Raw genomic sequence first — 21321 nt, forward strand, 5'->3', positions numbered from 1 at the left:
ATAGTTCATTCATTTTTTATTAATTTTTTTATATATACTCCTAAATATTAATATTAACTAGAATTACGACCCGCCGCAATGCGGCGGGGATTCTTTAGTTATAACTAAGTCGATTTAGGACGCACACGTTATGTTGAACCTGTCAAACGGGAAAAAATAGACGATGTAAAAAACGTTCACACACACACGCACGTTGCGTCGTGTTAACTTGCAAAATTTAGAACGAAACGTAAAAACGTTAAACCAAAGACGCACGTTGCGATGTGTTAAGTCACAAAATTTAGAACGAAGCATAAAGCGAAAATTTTGTAGAAAATGAAAATTATAAAGGACCAAAGTTGAAAGTAAAAAAAGTTGTGAGGGTAGATTTGTAAAAGATAAAAAGTTGTGTTAAAAGTAAAAAAACAAATAATTTTGGGTTAAAAGTAATTTATGAAATACTTTTAGGTGAATAGTAAAAAAATCAAGGTTTTTTTTTTTTGTAAAACCCCAAAGCAAAGGTTACAACAACCATATGCATAACCATTTTTTCTTTGGAAAACCCCCCAACGCCAAGATTACAACAAATAAGTAAAAAAATCAAAGTGGTTAAATCGCAAAAGATGGAAACTTTTGAATTAGAAATGAAAAATCAAGTTAATGAAAGAGGTTAAATTGTATAAGATGGAAACTTTTAAATTAGAAGTGATAAATCAAATTAATCAAAGGGGTTAAATTAACAAAGGTTAAAACTTTAAACTCAAATTGTCAAAGATTAAAACTTTAGGGTTAAAAGGGAAACAAAGATTAAAACTTTAAACTTAACTTGCCAAAGCTTAAAACTTTAGGGTTAGAAATGAAAAATCCAATTCTTTTTTGAAAAACTCCCAAAACCAATTTTACAACTACTATATGCATAAAGTTGTTGGTTATTAATAAGGTTTTAATTACACTAGTGCACACCAACAATGGGCCCTAACTACTTAGGAATAAGTTTGGAAATTTGTCTTTTTTTTAACCAGTGAATTTTATGTATAAGGTTATCACGCTCTCTAAATTAGAGAGTCTCGTATTGTCCCACTTTGGTCAGGCTATGTTGTTTTAACCGGGCACCATACTGTCACTGCCACTTGACAGTCGTTGTGCTACCACAAGAGCAGAACTCTCTGCCGTAACACACAGTGGGACGAAAACCCGGCTTGGCTTTGGAATCGAACTGACAACCTCACACAAGACCTAATCCAAATCTTTCATTGCCTATATGGCTATATCCATTAAAAATATAACACAAATGATAATTGAATTTGAGCCTCCATTGGAAAACACAAGCCTTCTACCACTAGGCTAGAAGTAGAGGGACTTTGGAAATTTGTCTGATTATCAATTTGCGTATGTAATTTAGATTCGATTTATGTAAGATCATAAAATCCTGATCCATTCATTTCTTTGAAGTTTTTGCTTTCGCTATTCTTAAATTTAGATAACTTACTTTATTTTTTTAATTATATTCACTTAAAGCGGAAATTTTACTAAAATTGACGATAAGGATAAATTCTTGCAATTTTCTTAATTCTTTTATTTTTATGATATATTATTTGATCACATAAATCTTATTATGTACTCATCAATGGATATTAACAATATACAGAGGTACGGAGTGGTTTGGTTTAATCTTGAACCCCCACAAATCGATATATAAAACAAATCTTAGTTATATGGATTACGATCAAATACAAAGGTTTCTAAAAAAACACTACAAAAAAAAAAAAAAAACCCCTTAAACATCCACCACCATCCAAAAACCTAAACCCCCCACCCTCTCCCCCATCACCCACCCCCCAAAAAATATTATTATTATTATTAATTTTTTTTTTGCCGAGGGGGTAGGGGTTTAGGTTTTTGACTGGTGGTGGGGGGTGGGGGTGGGTGTTTAGTTTTTTTTTTTTTTTTGAGGGGGGATGGGGGTGGGGGTTAGGTTTTTTGGGGGTTTTTTTGGTGAGGTATAGTTTCTTTTTTTTTTTTTTTTTTTTTTTTGCTGGGGGGGGGGGGTGGGTGGGGGTTTAGGTTTTTGGGTGGTGGTGCGGTGGGGGTGGGTGTTTAGGTTTTGGGTGGTGATATAGTGGGTTTAATTTTAGGTTATTGGACACTTGTCACTCTAAAAATCCTTTTTACACTTTTTACAATTAGGAGCCTACAAATACGGGTAAACAACTGTACTGCTACAAATACGGGTAAACAACTGTACTGCTACTCTACAAATAATCTTACTTACTGATTGTAAAAAATGTCAAATTTGTAAGTGTTTGTAGCTGGAATTAACCAAATCTTGTCATGTACAGCATGTCACACGCCCGCCAACTTAGATCGAACATATGTTAGTGTGATTCCCCTGACTTCATCCAGTTTTGGTAAGTTTATAAATCGTATTTTTTTAATGTATGATATCAGGTTTGACTTTGTCAATTTGCTTCAATTTTTAGGACAATCCGAAAATGTTAATTATGGTGTCCATGACTCTAAAAAGAGGAAACAAAGATTCAAAACAAGGGATATAAGTAAATTTGATTTATCTATTGTAGCTGATGAAAGGAAGACATCTTCAATGGTCACACCGGTTGCATCATTGAATCATCACATTGAGAGCCAACCTCTAATGAATATTACAAACTGTATGCTCTATAGAGCTTTGTTATTACTGTTAGTCATTGATTGTTTGTTGCTCGAAGTTTTATAACATTTGTAAATTTTGTCTTACAAGTGGATCGCGTTACAGTAAGGTCCCGCCGAAGTCATATTCCAACTACTCCGAATATTGATATTAGAACTTCTCGACGGTTGCCAAACTGTTCCGAAGTAGTCATTAATGGTATGTTGTCTAATTTTAATGCAAAACTAAATATAGGTTTCCGATTCATCAAACCATTCGAGTAATGTATAGCATATCCTCCTACCTGTTGGAACTGATGTTAAGGGTTATTTCTAAAATGAAATTGCAGGAAAAGAAAACTCCTATCCTGGTCAAATGTCTAACTTTGATGATTCCAATTCCTCTAATTGTTTACCATCTTCTATCTTAAAAAAGATTTCCGGAATTGCAAGAGGTACATACCCTCCTTTAATATATTAAAGTATTTTCCCAGATAACAATTTATTCTCCTAATATTTCTCTTATATAATCATCTTTTTTATGCGCCGTCTTAATTTTGTAGAATACGTTGATCATGGAGATGCTACTTTTGTATGTTCTTACTGTCATGCAATGCTTTGGAAAGATGAAATGCTTAGGGGTAATTTGGATTCTAAGAAATCTGCTTTTTCTCTTTGTTGTTCGAACAGAGACATTGAATTGCCTCCCTCACCTGCTCCTCCTCCGTTGCTCGAAATGTTTTATAAAAGACTGACTCCTGAAAGCCGCAATTTCATGAATAATATACGAGCATATAACATGATGTTTCCCTTCACATCCCTTGGTGGCAAGGTTTCTAAAAGTTTTCAAAAAGGCAAAGGTCCTTATGTTTTCGCATTACAAGGACAAAATTACCATCGCATTGGTAGTCTACTACCAAACGAAGGTGAAGAGCCCAAATTTTCACAACTTTATATTTATGATTCCCAAAACGAGGAATTTAATCGTCAAAAGGCTGTAAGGTAAATTAAGCATTTACTAAATACTGGTTGTATTATCTGTTTTACATATATCTTCTATATATAATAATGTAATTTTCTACACAGTATCGAGGAAGGTTCCAAAAAAACGACTAAACAAGACCTTGATCTTCACATCATATCCAGTCTTTAAAAAATGTTGGATTCGATTAATCCACTTGTGAAGTCATATAGAATGGTACGAGATTGTTTTAAAGAAAATGATTGGCAAGATGTAAGACTCAAACTCATTGGAACAAAGGATAAGGATGGTAGAATTTTTAACTTGCCCACGGCTGAAGAAATTACTGCATTAATAATTGGTGATTTTGATGGAGCATTTGATAAAAGGGATATCATAGTTCAAAGCAAATCAGCCGGTCTTCAGAGAATTAGTGAGCTTCATCCCTCTTATCTTGCATTGCAATATCCTCTTATATTCCCGTATGCAGAAGATGGATTTAGACTTGGTATTAAACATCGAGGTGTTTCAGTTGATTGTGATATACTTAGAACCAGCACCACAATGAGAGAATTTTTTAGTTACACAATACAAGACCGGCCCAACCAATTTTCGTTGTTACTCAATGCCCAAAAGCTATTCCAACAATTTCTGGTTGATGCGTATACAATGATAGAATCTGCATGGTTAGCTTACATAAAGTCACAACAACCCAAACTTAGAACTTAAACCTTTAAAAATTTAAATCAAAGTGTTGAAAGTGGAGAAAGCGATGCGTCAAATTGTGGGAAACGAATTTTGTTGCCTTCATTATTTACTGGCGGATCTAGATATATGATGCAAAAGTACCTAGATGCTATGGCAATCTGCAAAGTTGTAGGATATCCAGATCTCTTCATAACAGTCACTTGTAATCCCATTTGGCCTGAGATTTATAGGTGTTTAAAAGACAAACGGCTGAACCCTCAAGATAGACTGGATATTATCTCACGGTTATTCAAAATTAAAATCAATCATCTAATTCAAGATTTCAAGAAACATAAATTCTTTGGTGAGATACAAGCAAGTAAGTGATTATAATTTTTTTTAATTAATTTGTCAAATAATACCCTTACTAACAGTTTTTTCACTTAATATTTCAGTTATTTATACAATCGAATTTCAGAAACGTGGTCTACCTCATGCTCATATATGTTTGTTCTTAAGTGCCGATAGCAAGTTTCCAACTGCTAAAGAAATTGATTTGGTTATTAGTGCTGAAATACCTGACAAAGAGACGGATGCTAAATTGTATGAACTTGTCAAATAGTTTATGATCCACGGTCCTTGTGGTACAGACAATCCTTATTGTCCATGCATGGTTAAGAACAAATGTTCAAAGAAGTTTCCGAAAAAGTATGTAGATGAGACTTGTGTTGATTCTGAAGGATATCCTATCTACCGTTGACGTCAAACACGTAACACTGTAGAAAAAAATGGTGTGTTGCTTGACAATAGGTTTGTAGTTCCGTACAATCCTATGCTACTCAAAAAGTATCAGTGCCACATAAATGTTGAGTGGTGTAACCAAACAGGATCCATCAAATATTTGTTCAAACACATTAATAAGGGTCCGGATAGAGTCACAGCTTCTGTTTACCAAACTACCACAACTGGTAACGTGAACAAGGAAAATGAGGAAATGACAAATAAACAAAAGCTGTCAAACAAAAAAGAAGTTGATGAAGTTAAAGCATATCTTGATTGTAGATATATTTCAGCGTGTGAAGCTGCTTGGAGAATCTTCAAGTTTGACATACACTATCGAGTTCCATCTGTTGAAATATTGCCTTTTCATTGCGAAGATGGTCAGGCTATTGTTCATGATGATAATTCAAACTTGTGTGACGTGGTCAGTAACCCAACTGTGAAAATGACTATGTTCACAGAATGGATGAAATGTAACAAAATGGATCCATTTGCTAGAACATTGCAGTATATAGAGTTTCCCAGATACTTTGTATGGATACGCAAAGAACGAAAGTGGATGCGTAGAAAACAACCTTTTGGTGCAGTTGGTAGGATACATTATGTACCTCCATCCCTTGGTGATTGTTATTTCTTGAGAATTTTATTGAATCACGTTATAGGACAAGTGAGTTTTGATGATATAAGAACAGTTGATGGAAAAATTTACGATACCTTTAAAGATGCATGTTTCGCTCGCGGTCTGTTGGACGATGATAAAGAGTATATAGTTGCCGTCACGGAAGCAAGCGCATGGTCCACTTCTGGTTTCTTGCGTACATTTTTTGTAATGTTATTGATGTCAAACACCATTTCTAGGCCCGGTCATTTCTGGACACAAACAAAATCTCTATTGTGTGAAGACATATTATATCAGCAACGGAGAATTACTGGTATTCCTGGTAATTTTCAAACCTTGAATAAATACTCAGATTCCAACTTACTCTAATGAAATATTTATGAAATCTAATTACTAAATATTTCTTTTATTTTTTAGTCTGGTTCTTCCAGAGGAAGAGATTGAAAACATTTGCTTACCACATATTGAAAATTGGTTACTTGCTTATGGAAGTACGTTAGGCAACTTTTCTGACATGCCAAATGTTCCTGACAACTACATTTCAGCATCGAACAACCAAATGATAATGAAAGAACTTTCGTATGATCGGGCTACCTTACAAAAGGAACTTGCATCTTACTTAAAATCTTTAACTGATGAACAGCTTAAAGTGTATGAAACCGTCATGAATGCAATTGATAAAGGAAATGGAGGTGTTTTCTTTGTATATGGTTACGGTGGAACTGGTAAAACATTTCTCTGGAAAACATTTGCAGTAGCTGCCTTACGTTCCAAAGGTGAAGTTGTCTTAAATGTTGCATCCAGTGGTATTGCATCACTTCTATTAGATGGCGGTAGAACGGCTCATTCCAGGTTTGTAATTTCGATAAACGTTAACGAGGATTCGATATGTTCTATAGAACCGAACAGTGAGCTAGGAGGATTAATAAAAGAAACTAAGATGATAATTTGGGATGAAGCACCAATGACACATAAGCATTGTTTTGAAGCTCTGGATAGAACAATGAGAGATATAGCACGTTCCAATAATCCATCCTTGCAAAGCAAGCCTTTTGGTGGAAAGATAGTTCTTTTTGGCGGTGATTTTAGACAAATCCTTCCTGTCATTCCAAAAGGTACCAGAAGCATGATTGTAAATTCTTCATTGAATTCTTCTTATATATGGCAGGATTGTCAATTACTCAAGCTAACTGAAAACATGAGGTTAAAAGTTGGTAAAAAACCAAGTAATCTTCACGAGATCAAGGAATTTACTGAATGGATTTTACAGCTTGGTGATGGTCTACTTGGTGGTCCAAATGATGGAGAGGTGGAAATTGAAATTCCAGATGATCTACTTATACTCGATCAAGTCAATCCTATATCTTCATTGATCTCATTCACATATCCGGATATGCAAAAGTTTTTGTGGGATTCAAATTACTTCCAACAAAGAGCCATTCTTGCTCCCACAAATGAAGTTGTTGATTCAATAAATACATAATTGTTAAATAGTATGGCTGGTGAAGAGAAGATATATCTCAGTTCGGATAGTTTAAGTGAGTTTGAGCAACAAACCGACCTTAACATGGCATTGTTTCCTCCGGATGTGTTAAACAAATTGCATTTGTCAGGATTACCTAACCATAAATTGGTTCTAAAAGTTGGAGCTCCAGTAATGTTACTTAGAAACATTGATCAAACAAATGGTTTGTGTAATGGTACACGACTTCAAGTAACAAAACTTGGAAAACGTGTAATCGAAGCAAAGATTATTACCGGAAATAATACAGGTCATCATACTTTAATTTCAAGATTGAAAATGACACCATCCGATAAAAGATTACCGGTGAAAATTGCACGAAGACAGTTCCCACTATCTCTATGCTTTGCAATGACCATCAACAAGAGCCAGGGACAATCACTTGAACGTGTTGGCCTATATCTTCCACGTCCGGTTTTTAGTCACGGACAACTATATGTTGCTGTTTCTCGAGTAAAGAGTAGGAATGGTTTGAAAATCTTGATATGTGACGGCAAAAAACAAGTGTGTAAAACCACAACTAACATGGTCTACAAAGAAGTTCTTCAAAACCTATAGTCGTCGTAGAAATAGTATTTTTGACAAAACTCTTTTTATGTATGAAGTAATGTGGTATGATCTTTTGAACATTCTATGAACATGTTTCTTTTATCTAATAATGATGGATATTATTTTAGTATATTTTTTTAGAAAATAGTATACATGTTTCAAGATTAATATCTTTAACAATTATAAAATAATTAAAGGCAAATAAGACCGACATATATATAAAACACAAGGAATAACTAATGAAAATAAGATCGACATAAACATAAAACACATAGTTTGTAGTGTTTCAGTAAGATATGTAACCAAAAACTTATAGGTACATACATCCGTCTTACCATAGGGTTAAAACCACACTATCAACTATTACAAAAGACTTTTCAACAAACCAACAACCACAAACAAAAAATATTGTTTCCATACATCATATCATTATCCGCAGAAGCCGTACAACCATTCAGTCATCAAACAAGAAAATACCTTTACCCATGACGAAGTTAAGGGTAAATTCTTCATGAGGAACCATCTTTTTATCCTTCACAAACTGTTTCATGTCTTTGATGTAAGACCGACCATCAGAATACTCGATACCAACTTGAACATTCCAAACATTACCAACAGCATCTACAATCTTTAAACTCCTCTTCCTATGCAAACCAATTTTTTCAGCAAGAGCTCTTTTAATGCGCTGTAACAAACAACAAATTATGTTAACAAATATAGCATTATAATATGGTTAATACATCCTAAGGTCCTGTTAGTAGTTTATGGTTACAAAAACTTACAAAATGATTGTCCACACGGAAAACTACTGGAATAGTTTCTTCGTTTGTGGTTACAGGGAAAATATCAGCTTCATTGCCCTTAGTTACATTATCCACGTCTTCATCAGAGGAAATACTGATAACTTCTTCTACAACTTCTTCCTTAATACCAGCATATAATTCTGGCGGCAAAACTAAATCAGCATACTTGGAACAATTGAAAACAGACATATCAAAAGTATGAAGATCAATCATTTCAAACACAAGCAAGTGCTCATCAGTTATTGACAACTTCTTCTTCATCCGATCCCATCCAGTTGTTATGTAAAGCTGATTGTCAATCACATCCATTCGAACAAACATTTTATGCTTCCCAGGACCTCTAATAACAACTGGATAGTTCGGAATGGTATTGTCCATCTTGTGATGTACGAATAAACGATTGATATGCTATAACAATGAAAAAATAAATATTAGTAATTTCATATACTAATAACCAATAAATAAGAAACCATAATAAATATAATGAACCCAGATTGTGAACGACATACCATAGCATCAGGCTTATCAAAATCACCATTGGGTCTGTAGTAAAATAATCAAATGGAGCAAACGCAATATTGTCATAAAAATAAAATATCCGGAAACTTTGTAAGGCCTCTTCATACTGAAATACAAGCCATGATCCTGATTGTAGTTTCAAAGTTTCAACTACAGAATACCACCCATTGTAGAAATAACAGGAGTTTCCTAATTGATATACCTTGACTTCAAACACCTGACCATTAGTTGTCCGGACTTTGACAAAAGCCCATTGGATAGTTAAAGTCTTTAATCCATTGTTTATATTTTTGGGGCAGAACCTATGTATAAATAAATTAAAATCAGAAACTGTCTAATATGATATTATAAAGAAAACTAAATTCGCCAAAACCGAGTTTAAAATACTAACCAGACACTTCCTTTTGTTGTCATCCATGTAACAAGCAAACCCATACATCCTTCTAACATACAACTATTAGATAAAATATAACGAATATCATTAATAAATAAAAGAATAAAATGTTAAAAAGTTATTCTATATCATCTCTACCACGATACACTTGATATGATTTGAATTTGAATGAAATCGAGATTCATTAAAAATGCTCAACTTGTATTAAGGCTCAGTGAGTTCATTGATTCAATTATCAACCCAAACACCTGTTGCTAACCCAATCAACTGTTGCTAAGCCACATTTAATCTACTGTTGACTAATGCCATGTTGCTAACCAATTATTCAATCTATTGTTCCAACATATAACCCAATCCACTGTTGACTGACCAATTATATTTATAACAAATACTTTCACATCCGAATTTATAATAATTTGTTAAGTCGGTTGCAATAACACTCAATGTTATCAACAAGAATATGAAAGACAAAATTGATCAATAATTATTGTAACATAACTAATCAAAATATCAACATATATAACTAAGCAAACACCAAAAATATTATAACTCAATCTGTTGAAGACTAAAATTATCTATCTAATCTTTGTCAATGTTAAGAACACCAAGTGAAACTATACTAAACATCATAATCTTACAAATTCTTTATATAAAGTATCATAAATAATTGTTTTTAACTTCAATCGGTCAACTGTCGTTTTTAACTTTGCCCTAAACGAAATGATATAAAATAATTAGACAAATAGCAAAAGTATAAATCTCAATCGATCATCTATACAAAGTTACATATGAAATCAAAAGTATTATACATGGAACAAAAACACAAGAACGGAACACAGAGGAATGATTGATCAAACAACAAAAACATACATTAATCGTATAATAAGTTACTAGAAGAAGAAACTGTTGGAAACACATATAGATTACCTGTAGATGATGTCGCAAAGAGCTTGAAGAAATTCGGTCTTTTCTTCCTCGCAATTTCACTTAGAGACTCAAGGTTTTAGAACTATCTTCCTCGCAATATAGATTACCTGTAGATTACCTGTAAACATCCGAGACTCAAGGTTTTAGGGCTATGTTCTATATTTCAAAGAAGTGTTCTAATGGGCTTGAACACACGCGACCCATTTTGAGTACAGATTGGATCAAATGTATGCCCTTTTGATTATTTAACAATGGTTCTTTGCTAAATTGTACACTAATATTGTGTCAAAAAAAATTAAAGTCATATATAATAAGCGATTAGACAACATAAAATCAGTTCATGTTTTCATTTTAGATAACATATTATCAAGTACTTAGCTTATTTGTATATCAACCATATTCACTAACACATAATTTCATTAACATTGTTTTATAAAGATATGTAACTAAATGCAAAGAATTTAAATCATATATTATAATCTGTTTTTTAGTAATTGTTTTCGATCGTTATTAAACATACCCGTGTGTTCACACGGGTGTTACAACTAGTTTTAGGTTATTGGACACTTGTCACTCTAAAAATCTTTCTTACACTTTTTACAATTAGGAGCCTTTATAGAATAACTTGACCCCTTGTTATATTATTGATTTGTTATTGTATGTCTAATCAAAACCGAACCATCTGAGTATTCCAAAAACTATAAACCAGACCCATGGCTATCAGGCTGTGCGGTCGCAATCGAATCGGTTTAGTGATTGTTTAACAAGTTCTAAATGGTAAAATGCTGAATCAGTAAGAAATCTGAATCATTAAGTGCTAAGCCAGTGAGATGTCTGAAATATTAAGAGCTAGTATAATACCTAACCGTTCAGAGGCAAATGTCTAACCAATTCCGATTAAAGTTCTTAACCATTCAGACTTAATATAATATTTAACCATTTAAAGACAAATGTCTGAACTATTCACCATTCAGACACTTGTAAAACAAAAGTTTAAACCACTAAATGTTAAACTAGTAAAACGTTTAAACATGGAGAGCAAACAACCAGGTTTTCATAACACACGGCTCGTAATATTCGAACCATCAGACAATAGCCCCATAATTCATCTCATTCTTTCCACGTTTCCCGTCTTCTACGTGACCCCATGATCACGTCACATAATATTCCCTCTGTCTAAAACCCTTCCTCCGCCATTAAACCCTACCGGAGCTCAAATTCGTCGAATCTCCGCCTCCGGCAATCATTCATTCCAATAATCACCTCTGGATCGATCAATCATTCGATGTCATTGAACGCTAATATGAAACTCAGCGTCTCAAATCCAAAAATATGGATCGTGATCGGCGTAACCGTCGCCGGTGTATTGATTCTCACGGCGGAGACGCGGAGGCGTCGGTTGAAAGGTCGGTGTATAGTGAGAGAAGATTACGGTGCGTTTATCGAGCGGTTTCAGTTGCTTCCGTTTCCTCAACCGCCTCCTCCTGCAGCGAAACAGCCTCTTTCTGGTCTCACTTTTGCCATTAATGATGTGTGAGTTTGTTGCTTTTGTTATGTATGTGAATGATCTGTATGTGTTTATGGATTAGTGCTTTTGATCACTGGATGATGAATTCATGATGTTTAGTTATTAGTTAATGGAAGTTATCTAAGACAGAAATAGCTATGTTGTTGTTATGTGTCTGGATGCTGTTATGCACTCGAATCAACATCTTTTTGCAACGTATACAACACATATAGTCTTCAGAGGAAGTAAAGGGTACAAAGTTTGGCTCAGTTGTCAATAGCGAATGGCGGACGGACCATAGCGATAGGTTACCTGTATGTTATGTAGCGATAGCTACGAAATAAGCGCCTACTATAAAAAATAATAACTATATTTGACACACCAATTATGTATAAAAGTGCTAAAAATGCGCTATCACTAATCATCTAAAATATAAAAAGATTAAGAAAGAATTACAAAATCAGCTATTTGTAGCTACAGGGTCTGTAGCGACCCTTCACCTATACACTACGCTATTCGTTATAGCAGGTGCTACGAGCGCTATTGCAACCATGGTTTGGCTGTTTGATGACTGTTAACTTGACGAATAAGTAACTGTGTGTAAAAATAGTTCAAAAAAGAAGTAAAAAATGCAATTTTGTAGCCGGACAATCCTTTCTGCAATGTATACAATCCATATAATTATCAGAGAAAGTGACGTGTTCTAACAAAAATAGAGAAAGTTTGGCTGTTTAATGATTGTTAACTTGACTAATAAAACCTTCAAGTGGAGGTATGCACGTGCTCTAGCAGAGGTCAATAGGTTCAAATCTTTCTTGGACTAGTTTCCTACCATAACCTCTTGAAGGCCACTTACCCAACGCAATATGCGATTTAATGCTAATTAGCATGGTATTGGCTGGTCCCATGAGTTATCTGGTAACAAGTTCTCAGATAAGTAAATCTGGATAGAAATGTTTCTAAAAGAAGTAAGAAATGCATTTTTTTGTAGCTTGACAACCTTTTTATGGGATGGAGATATGAAGTATTATTTTACTTAAAATATGGATTTTATGTTTATGTTATCTGCATCAAGCAAGCAATACAAATGGGACATTTAACCTTTTGCTCTGTCTAATTTGGCAGCATTATTCATATCAGTTTTGCACATGAAGCAAGCAACGTGTTATAACTAAAAAGAGTAACTGTGTGAATTCTGCTGTTATTGTGTAGCTTTGATGTGAAAGAGTATGTGAGTGGCTTCGGGAATCCAGATTGGAAACAAACACATGAGGAAGCTGGGAGGACCGCTGTCGCCGTAACTACCTTGTTGAAGAATGGGGCTACTTGTGTTGGCAATGCTGTCATGGATGAGTTATCATTTGGGTATCTTTTCTCCTTTTATCTTTTTTTTTTCTATATTAAGAGTTTAAAATTATCTAACTTCTAATTTTCTGTTAAGAAAAGAAGTCACACAAGATTTTTTCAAGTATTAAACACTGTTTTCTATTGTGTTAATCCAAAGATAAAAATTTTGGGATTCCGTTTATATTGTTTTCTGTTATTGCTTGTTTATTTTCTTGAAGTTTGAATGATAAAATTCCACTGTGGATTTTGAACGAAAGTGCTGAACTATGACAGTATAACTGGAGAAAATTTACATTATGGAACCCCCACAAACCCAGCAATGCCATCTTGCATTCCCGGTGGATCGTGCAGTGGGTCAGCCGTTGCTGTTGCTGCAAAGCTTGTTGACTTTGCTATTGGTATTGTTCTTTCACTTTTGCTGTTAATGATGTGTACAAAAGTAACAATTGCTGTTGTTCCATGCGGCAATTTCTTTCATGACTTTTAATTTAATAAATTGTATTTGACATATGTTTTTTCTTGACTAATCAGGTACCGATACAGTTGGGGGAGTGAGAATTCCAGCCTCATTTTGTGGTGTCCTCGGTTTCCGGCCTTCACATGGGTCTGTATCCACTATTGGGGTTCTCCCAAATTCACAGAGTTTAGACACTGTTGGTGTGTAATTTCGTTATCTTCTATATTGTTCTGTTTAACCTTTTAATTTCTTACATGTTTGGCATAAACCACAACTTATTGGAGTATTGAGGCTCTTAGTTTGTGTGAAATCGACAGACCCGTAATGAATATTTTTACATCATGGTTCTGATATTTATTTACCACTTTAACTGATAGCTATCCTAAGTTTATTTTTAATTGAAAAACCTCAGGAATATTTGCTCGTGATCCTTTCTTATTGAATCGGGTTGGACATGTTCTTCTTCAGCTTAACCAAGTGGAACCTAGAAGGACAAGACACATAATTGTGGCAGATGATTTATTTCAGCTATCTAAAGTTCCTCAACAGAAGACTGTATATATTATTAGCAAAGTAACTGAAAAGTTATCCGGTTGTAAGTTCTTTCATAGGATTTTTGTGTCCCAGAGAGGGTGACTATTAATACTAATTGCATGTTGTCCTTTACTCCTTTTTGTTCAATCTTTCTGCAGACCACTCACCGAAGCATATGAACATTGGTCAATATATTTTGTCAAACGTACCAAGCCTTAAATATTTCCTACAAAATGGAGCAAATTCTTTGAAAGCTCTTTCTTCAGCAATGTTATCACTACAGAGGTTTGACCTTTTCTGCATCTACACTGGTTTACTTTGTTAGTATTATGAGTGTCAGGTATGTCACGTATCGTATATATAATTAATATTCATTTAAGTCCCGCCGTTCATTACATAGGATAGGGATAGCATAGACACTCTCATGTGCCTACTTTTTTCAATATATGGATGTGTCATCACGCCCTCTTTTATGACAATTTATGGCATCCCACTATGATTTTCCAGATATGAGTTCAAAACCAATCACGAAGAATGGATTAATACAGTCAAGCCCAGGCTAGGATCTGATGTGTCTGATAGCGTTCATGCAGCAATTACAGCCACACATGAAAATATTGAAGCTTACTACATGGTCAGAACTGAAATGCGCGCAGCTCTTCGCAGTCTCTTAAAGGTACCTAAAGTGTTCAAACGCTTACAATCTTTTTAAACTGTTTAATCTGAAAAAAAGATTGTTGTTGAATAGGTTTTGGAATCATATCTTATACATTAATTATTAATTAAATTAAAGAAGTGTTGGTTGGTCAACCCAACCCTATCTGATCCGTCTTGAACTGCATAAGAAAGTACAAACTTTTACCTACGATACGATCCAACCGCTTTGCTCATTACACAATACACATGCACTGAATATATGTTGTTTGAAAATCACATCATGTATTCTTTTCATATAATTGTATGAGCAAGGTTTCTTTTTTATATATTATGTTTCCAAGCGTTTACATGATGCCATTTGATACACGACCTGGTGTGCAGGACGATGGAGTTATAGCTGTTCCTACCGTTGCCGATACTCCACTAAAACTTAACTCAAACAAAGCTCTGTTATCAGAATTTCACGATCGGGCATTTCCTCTATTAAGCATTGCTAGTATGTCCGGCTGCTGTCAGGTACTTCTATATCTACATTAACCTTTTGTTTAATTGGGTAATCCTACTTGATAAAATCATCATACAAATCATGTCTAGATTACCGTTCCTTTGGGAAAGCATGAAGATTGTCCGATTGGTGTTTCGTTTATTGCAAATTATGGATCTGATAAGTTTCTTCTAGATACTGTCTTGGACATGTACGAATCTCTACAAGTGCAAGTTAATGCTGTTACCAGTTTGCCACCATCGTTAGACTCGAATGGAAACATGGAAGCTTCTAAGTTGTGGAAGGAGAAGGTTCTACTCTTTCATTCTGTGCTTTATGCAGTGCTGTTAATAGCGAGCATAATGCTTGCTATAGCGTTTAGCGTGGCGATGCGATTATAGGTCGCAGTCTGATTTTGGCACCTCCATAGCATAAAATTAGCGGGATTATAGTTTATTTTTGTTTTAATATAGATAGCAATCATGTATGCCTATAAAACAACACTTTTTTTTTTTTAAATATATATATATGAAAACGGTGTGTTTTGATAAAATACATGTATAACATATTTCTAAATTATCTTCTAGAGTATAGCTAGACATAAAATAGCACCCGCTATTTCATCGCTATCGCTACGTAGCGTATAGGCAGCTTGTTGCTATCGTCCGCTATTCGCTATTAACAACTATCGCTACGTGTGTGATTATGTATTATAACGTGCGTAATTATGCAAATAACGTGCCTGATTATGTATATAATGTGCGGAATTCAGAACTATATGGTGAAATCCGGAATACTTGATACTCCGTAACTTGGGTAATTCGGAACTCAAGTAATTCGGAACTTATGTGAAATTATGCATAACATGCGTGATTATATATCTAATGTGCGGAATTCGGAACTATATGGTGATATCCTGAATACTTGAATAATCGACAACTTGGGTAATTCGGAACTCAAGTAATTCGGAACTTATGTGCGGTTGTGATAGTTGCGTACGCACCGCACGATAAGAAACATTGTACGTCAACCGGCCTCTATATACATATTATATATGGGAAAGTTCAAATGAAAACGCTAAATATTGTGAGAATTCTCAAATGAAAAAACCGTGAGAACTTGGTCAAAAACAATTTAAATTCAATTTTTTACACTTATCGTTATTATTCGAATACAATGTTAGAAATTTAATTTACACGTTAAAATTTATGTGAATTCGTATATAAAGAAAATTTATACATGTGTAAATTTGTTATATTTACACGTGTAAAAATTCTAATAAGAGTGATTTCGAGAGAAGAAATGAATTATTTGATGTTGTAATTTTATTACAATGAGGTTTGTATTAAAAAAAGTGGTTTCGATTGGTTTTTTCATTCGTTCTCACGGTTCTCACAATATTTATCGTTCTCAAGATAACCCTCCTATATATATATATATATATATATAGCCTCATGAGCCTAGTCAAGCTTAGTATGCAAGGCTCGAGCTCGGTTTGATGAGCTTCTAGTGAGCTGATATTGATTTGCTCACAAGCAGCTCAGCTTGTTCACACTTCTATTTCTGAGGCCACTTTTAGTCATTCTCTTTCCTGCGTTGCTGTGCGATGTACTGTTTGTTAGTTTTAGCTGTTGCTACTTTGAACTCTGTTCATTTCACGTTCTTAAAAATCAATTTTATAGTTTGTCCGTTCTGTTTCCAGGGAAATGCTGCATACAAGGGAAAACAATGGCAGAAAGCTATAAACTATTATACCGAAGCCGTTAAGTTGGATGAAATCAATGCTACTTTCTACTGCAACAGAGCCGCCGCATATTTGGAATTAGGATCGTATGCTTTCAGACCCCAATTTTTTTTTACAATAAATGGTTTTGTATATCTATTTTTTTCATAACCGGATTGGTCATTGAACAGGCTGCCTTACCGGGTCATTGGTGTGACCAGTTTGAAAAAACCAGATGGCAAAATAAATAACTTCAAAATCAACACACACACACACACACACTCACACACACACATATACATATACTAGAGGAGTGCCCCTCATGCTGCATCAACACAGACATCGGTCGCATAACATTTTAATTTTCTTTTAAATCTAAAAAAAAATACTTGTTGTTAAAGTCTTAAAATCAAAGTTATTAAAAGTCATCGCCTCTTGCGCCTAGGCTCATTTTCCAAGCGAGGCGAGGCAATTGCATTTTAAGTCCAGTAAATTGCGCTTTAATTCTCCAGGTGATGGTTGCGCACATTCCGGCGAGATTCTTAGATTTCGGAGAGTTTCTAGTCAAATTCTCTAATTCCGGCAAGATTTCAGCTATATTTCTACTTTTATCTAAGGAAAACTACTTTTCTACACGAATACGCTAATATTTTAAAACTTTTGGTACTAAATAGATGATATTAAATGTTATATAACAGCTTTTGTTTATTTTATTTGAAGAATAGTATTACTTTTCTAATACATAATATTTTTTTTAAATCTTTTTCATTGTGTGCTTTTTTTTCCTCAGGCCCTCGTTTTTTTTGCGCTTTGCGCCTAGGCCCCAGGCGAGGCCTATGCGCCTTGAGTGCGCCTAGTGCCTTTAATAACTATGCTTAAAATCATGTTAAATTACCTTTTTGTCCTTAAATGTATTATAATATAGTGTGTGTGTGTGTGTATATGTGTGTGGGTGTGTGGATGTAACTATGTATATAACTGTTTTAAAACAAAATTTTGGAAATAATATTATTTTTGATGTAGATTTGCAATGTTAATAAAGTATGAAGCCTTAAATAGACAAAATATGGAGCATGAAGTAGTAAATGAATCAGTAATGAGACTTTGGAAGGAAAATAATAAAAAAGTTGAAATCCAGTTTGGTTCTGAAAACTATGTGTATATCAGATATATACTGACACTAATATGGTTATATCCCAGCTTTCAAGAAGCTGAGGAGGACTGCACCAAAGCCATCTCACTCGATAAAAAGGTCAGCAATCAGGCAAATTATGCCTATTCCATTGTCATTGTACCATCGTGATGTGTTTTATTCAACTTGAATTTGATATTATTGTGACTTAGGCGGCAACTTTGATCCTTTACTTGTAATTGGTTCAGTTAAGTTCTATCCCTATCAGGTCATATAGGTATAATACCAATATTTGGCCTAATTGAAACGGGTTATATGGGCTGAACTGGTTGAAAAGTTGTCTCATGTGTATCTTAATGTGTATAACCTTATAAAGGGATTTATATTCAACACATTAGTAGTTTATAAATTTGGACCCATTTCAACTGTATCTGTTTGACCTGTACCCTTTCTGCCCGTTGCACCACCTCTAGGCGAAACGTATAAAAATACCTAAGAACTTGTTACTCGTGTTATAGCATTGCCGCTCATATATTTCTTAAATGGATGTGGGTCGTATCACAAGTAGTTTTTTCCTTTATGCAGAATGTTAAGGCATACTTGAGACGAGGAACTGCTCGGGAATCAGTCCACCGTTATAAGGAGGCTCTTCATGGTGCGTATCCTTCATCTTATTGCAGATTTTACAACAAAGAAGATAAAAGCTAACTACTTAACAAATATAACCTTCATTTGTAACAGATAATCTCACATTTTAATAAAAAAATATATTATGTTTTTGATTTGCTATGAATGGAGGAAAAACTTGCCAGCTTTACAAATATACTCATTCATATGTAATTATATAAATACCTTATGTCATGTGTGCGCCTCTTGTGTCGCCCTCCGTAGACCCTATACCTTGGTATGCCTTGCATTTTTTTAAGCTAGGAACAGCGTTTGATTGATTTTGACATGGTTAGTGTTTGATTGTGTCGGTTTTCTTCTAACACGTGCAGATTTTAAGCGTGCGCTTGTACTAGAACCCCAGAACAAGGCTGCCAAAGCGGCTGAGAAGAGGCTACAGGAACTAGTAAGTTGATCGGCTTTCGCTCTTTATTTTGAAAATAATCGCACAAGATCTGCAAGTTGAGTTTTGAAACCCAAGATGAAAGGAGGCGTCTTGAAACCATTTTGTGGTTAAACTGGCCTCTTGTGAGTTTAATGAAACAATTATCAATTTTGGGAGCATATTTTTAAATAATTGTCATCTTGATCTCTATGTACTGCAGTCTTTGGTTTCATTTTTGTTTGATTCCGTTTCTTGGATCAATTGGTGTGTATATAGTTTGATATGGCTGCAACCTTATAAGCATTAATAACAACATTAGTTATGCATTAGGGTTGTATATTTGGCTTCAACATTTGTACCTTAAAACAATTGGTTTTGTTATAAGCTATGTATTATATGACATGTGTTTCTTTGGGGTATTAACTTTTAAGACCTTTGGCTGTCGTTTGCATAAAGCTGTGTGGGTTAACTAAATATATTGCTACATCACCGTCATGTCATGTCACTGGTCCATAAGAACTTGACTATTAACTAAATATTTGTTAACAATGTGTTGTGTATGAAGTAAACATCAAATACCAATAACTAAAAAAAAAAAAAAAAAAATTTAATAATAATAATAATAATAATAATAAATGAAAGGTGGCATGTGATTGGTTGGAACATTCATGGGTCCCACCACCAATCTTCATTCCTCCATTAGCCCATTAAATAAACCCCATAATGGAGCTTGTTTTGTAAACTCGTCGGCTCGGTGTTGTGGTTTAACGGCTAATTTAAGAGATTTTTTTGATCTTCCTCTCTTCTTCCTTATTTCTTTCTCTAATGGTTTCTATTTTCTGGTGACGGTCAATGATTTATTGGTTCCTTTTTGCTGACTACCGACCATTTGTGTATCCTCTATGGTCTTATTTTATAGACAGATGAGGGTTTCTAGAGAGGGAACAGAGAGAGGGGTGTTGTCCCGCTATTTCTAGCGGCTTTCTAGCTACAGCGGACCTGTGCGACCCTCTGTCTCTCTATCTTTTGTGTAAAGCTCTATTCATGGTTGCATATCATATGAGCTACAACAGATGTTCTTGGTTGCAAACCCTAAGCGGTAGCCTTCGTGTGACCGTTGGTTTATGTTGGTTTGATGATGATGGTTGTTCGGCCTGATTTTTTAGGTTGGTTCGGTGCTATAGCTTTGAATTACTGTTGTCCGAGCCGATCTTAAATCTGTTCGATGATGGTGGTTGTTCTTTAGCCTTAATTGTTTTGGTTGTTTCATTGTTTTCATGTCGAATAACTGTTGCCAAGCCGGCGATGATGGCGTTGGTTCATTTGAGGTCTTTTTTGGTTGCGAAGTCGATGACGATGATGGAAAATCATCTTAGATAAACAAAAGAGCGGTGATGATGACGGGCAAGTCTCACCTAAATCACAATTATTCTTATTCTGAAACGTTTTCTCTTCTCTTTTTTATTTTTGATTTTGCCTTTTGTTTTGTTTTCTCCTTGTTTTGATTTTGATCGTATTGGATAAACAAACTAAGAATAGACTGTTTTAAAAGAAAATTTGCAAAAAATCATGAAAGACTGCACAATATGAGGAAGATGATATATATATATATATATTCAGAGGGTATATACTAATTTTTTTTAAATTTTTTAAATTTATCAATTATCAAACATAAATTTAAGAAATATGTAAAACTAAATATAAACAGAAATAACAGAGATATATAAGAAATATTTTAAAAGAAAGAACAGTAAAAAGTAAAAATATAACAGTAAAAAGTAAATAAGGGGGGTAATAAAAATTTCTTACAGTGGGTAATAAGAAAATGGCTCCTGAATGGGAAGGCAGAAGCTTGAGTAAAACTTGAGATTTATGCACAGCGGAGTGAACAAGGGGTAACAAAAGGTAAAAAAGACTCTTTTTTTTTTTGGAATATAATATGAAGAACAATGAACGAAACTAAGGGGCTAGGAGGTTAGGCTAAGGAGTGACGGAGAGGATTTTAGTGTGCCATAAGGGTGAATGAGAATGCAAGAAATTTCT

The 21321-nt window shown here is 34.4% G+C and overlaps 3 protein-coding genes across 3 annotated transcripts; all 3 read left to right on the forward strand.

Moving 5' to 3' along the window:
• The first annotated feature begins 3820 nt into the window (after positions 1-3820).
• Positions 3821-7155, forward strand: LOC110902078. The gene is made up of 4 exons (XM_022148818.1): positions 3821-4094; positions 4729-4876; positions 5084-5994; positions 6104-7155. The coding sequence occupies exons 1-4, from the start codon at positions 3821-3823 to the stop codon at positions 7153-7155; spliced, it is 2385 nt and encodes a 794-aa protein (XP_022004510.1).
• Positions 7156-7167: 12 nt separating this feature from the next.
• Positions 7168-7752, forward strand: LOC110902079 (ATP-dependent DNA helicase PIF1-like). The gene has a single exon (XM_022148819.1). It carries the CDS (start codon positions 7168-7170, stop codon positions 7750-7752), a length of 585 nt encoding a protein of 194 aa, XP_022004511.1.
• A 3719-nt stretch (positions 7753-11471) lies between these two features.
• Positions 11472-19678, forward strand: LOC110899921 (outer envelope protein 64, mitochondrial). The gene is made up of 13 exons (XM_022146813.2): positions 11472-11919; positions 13106-13258; positions 13514-13638; positions 13772-13897; positions 14110-14292; positions 14390-14516; positions 14739-14907; positions 15270-15404; positions 15483-15683; positions 17075-17202; positions 18296-18347; positions 18813-18882; positions 19226-19678. The coding sequence occupies exons 1-13, from the start codon at positions 11672-11674 to the stop codon at positions 19306-19308; spliced, it is 1800 nt and encodes a 599-aa protein (XP_022002505.1). The 5' UTR covers positions 11472-11671; the 3' UTR covers positions 19309-19678.
• Positions 19679-21321: the final 1643 nt, after the last annotated feature.

The sequence above is a fragment of the Helianthus annuus genome, chromosome 9 (genome assembly GCF_002127325.2).
Source record: "Helianthus annuus cultivar XRQ/B chromosome 9, HanXRQr2.0-SUNRISE, whole genome shotgun sequence".
NCBI classification, from domain to species: Eukaryota; Viridiplantae; Streptophyta; class Magnoliopsida; order Asterales; family Asteraceae; genus Helianthus; species Helianthus annuus.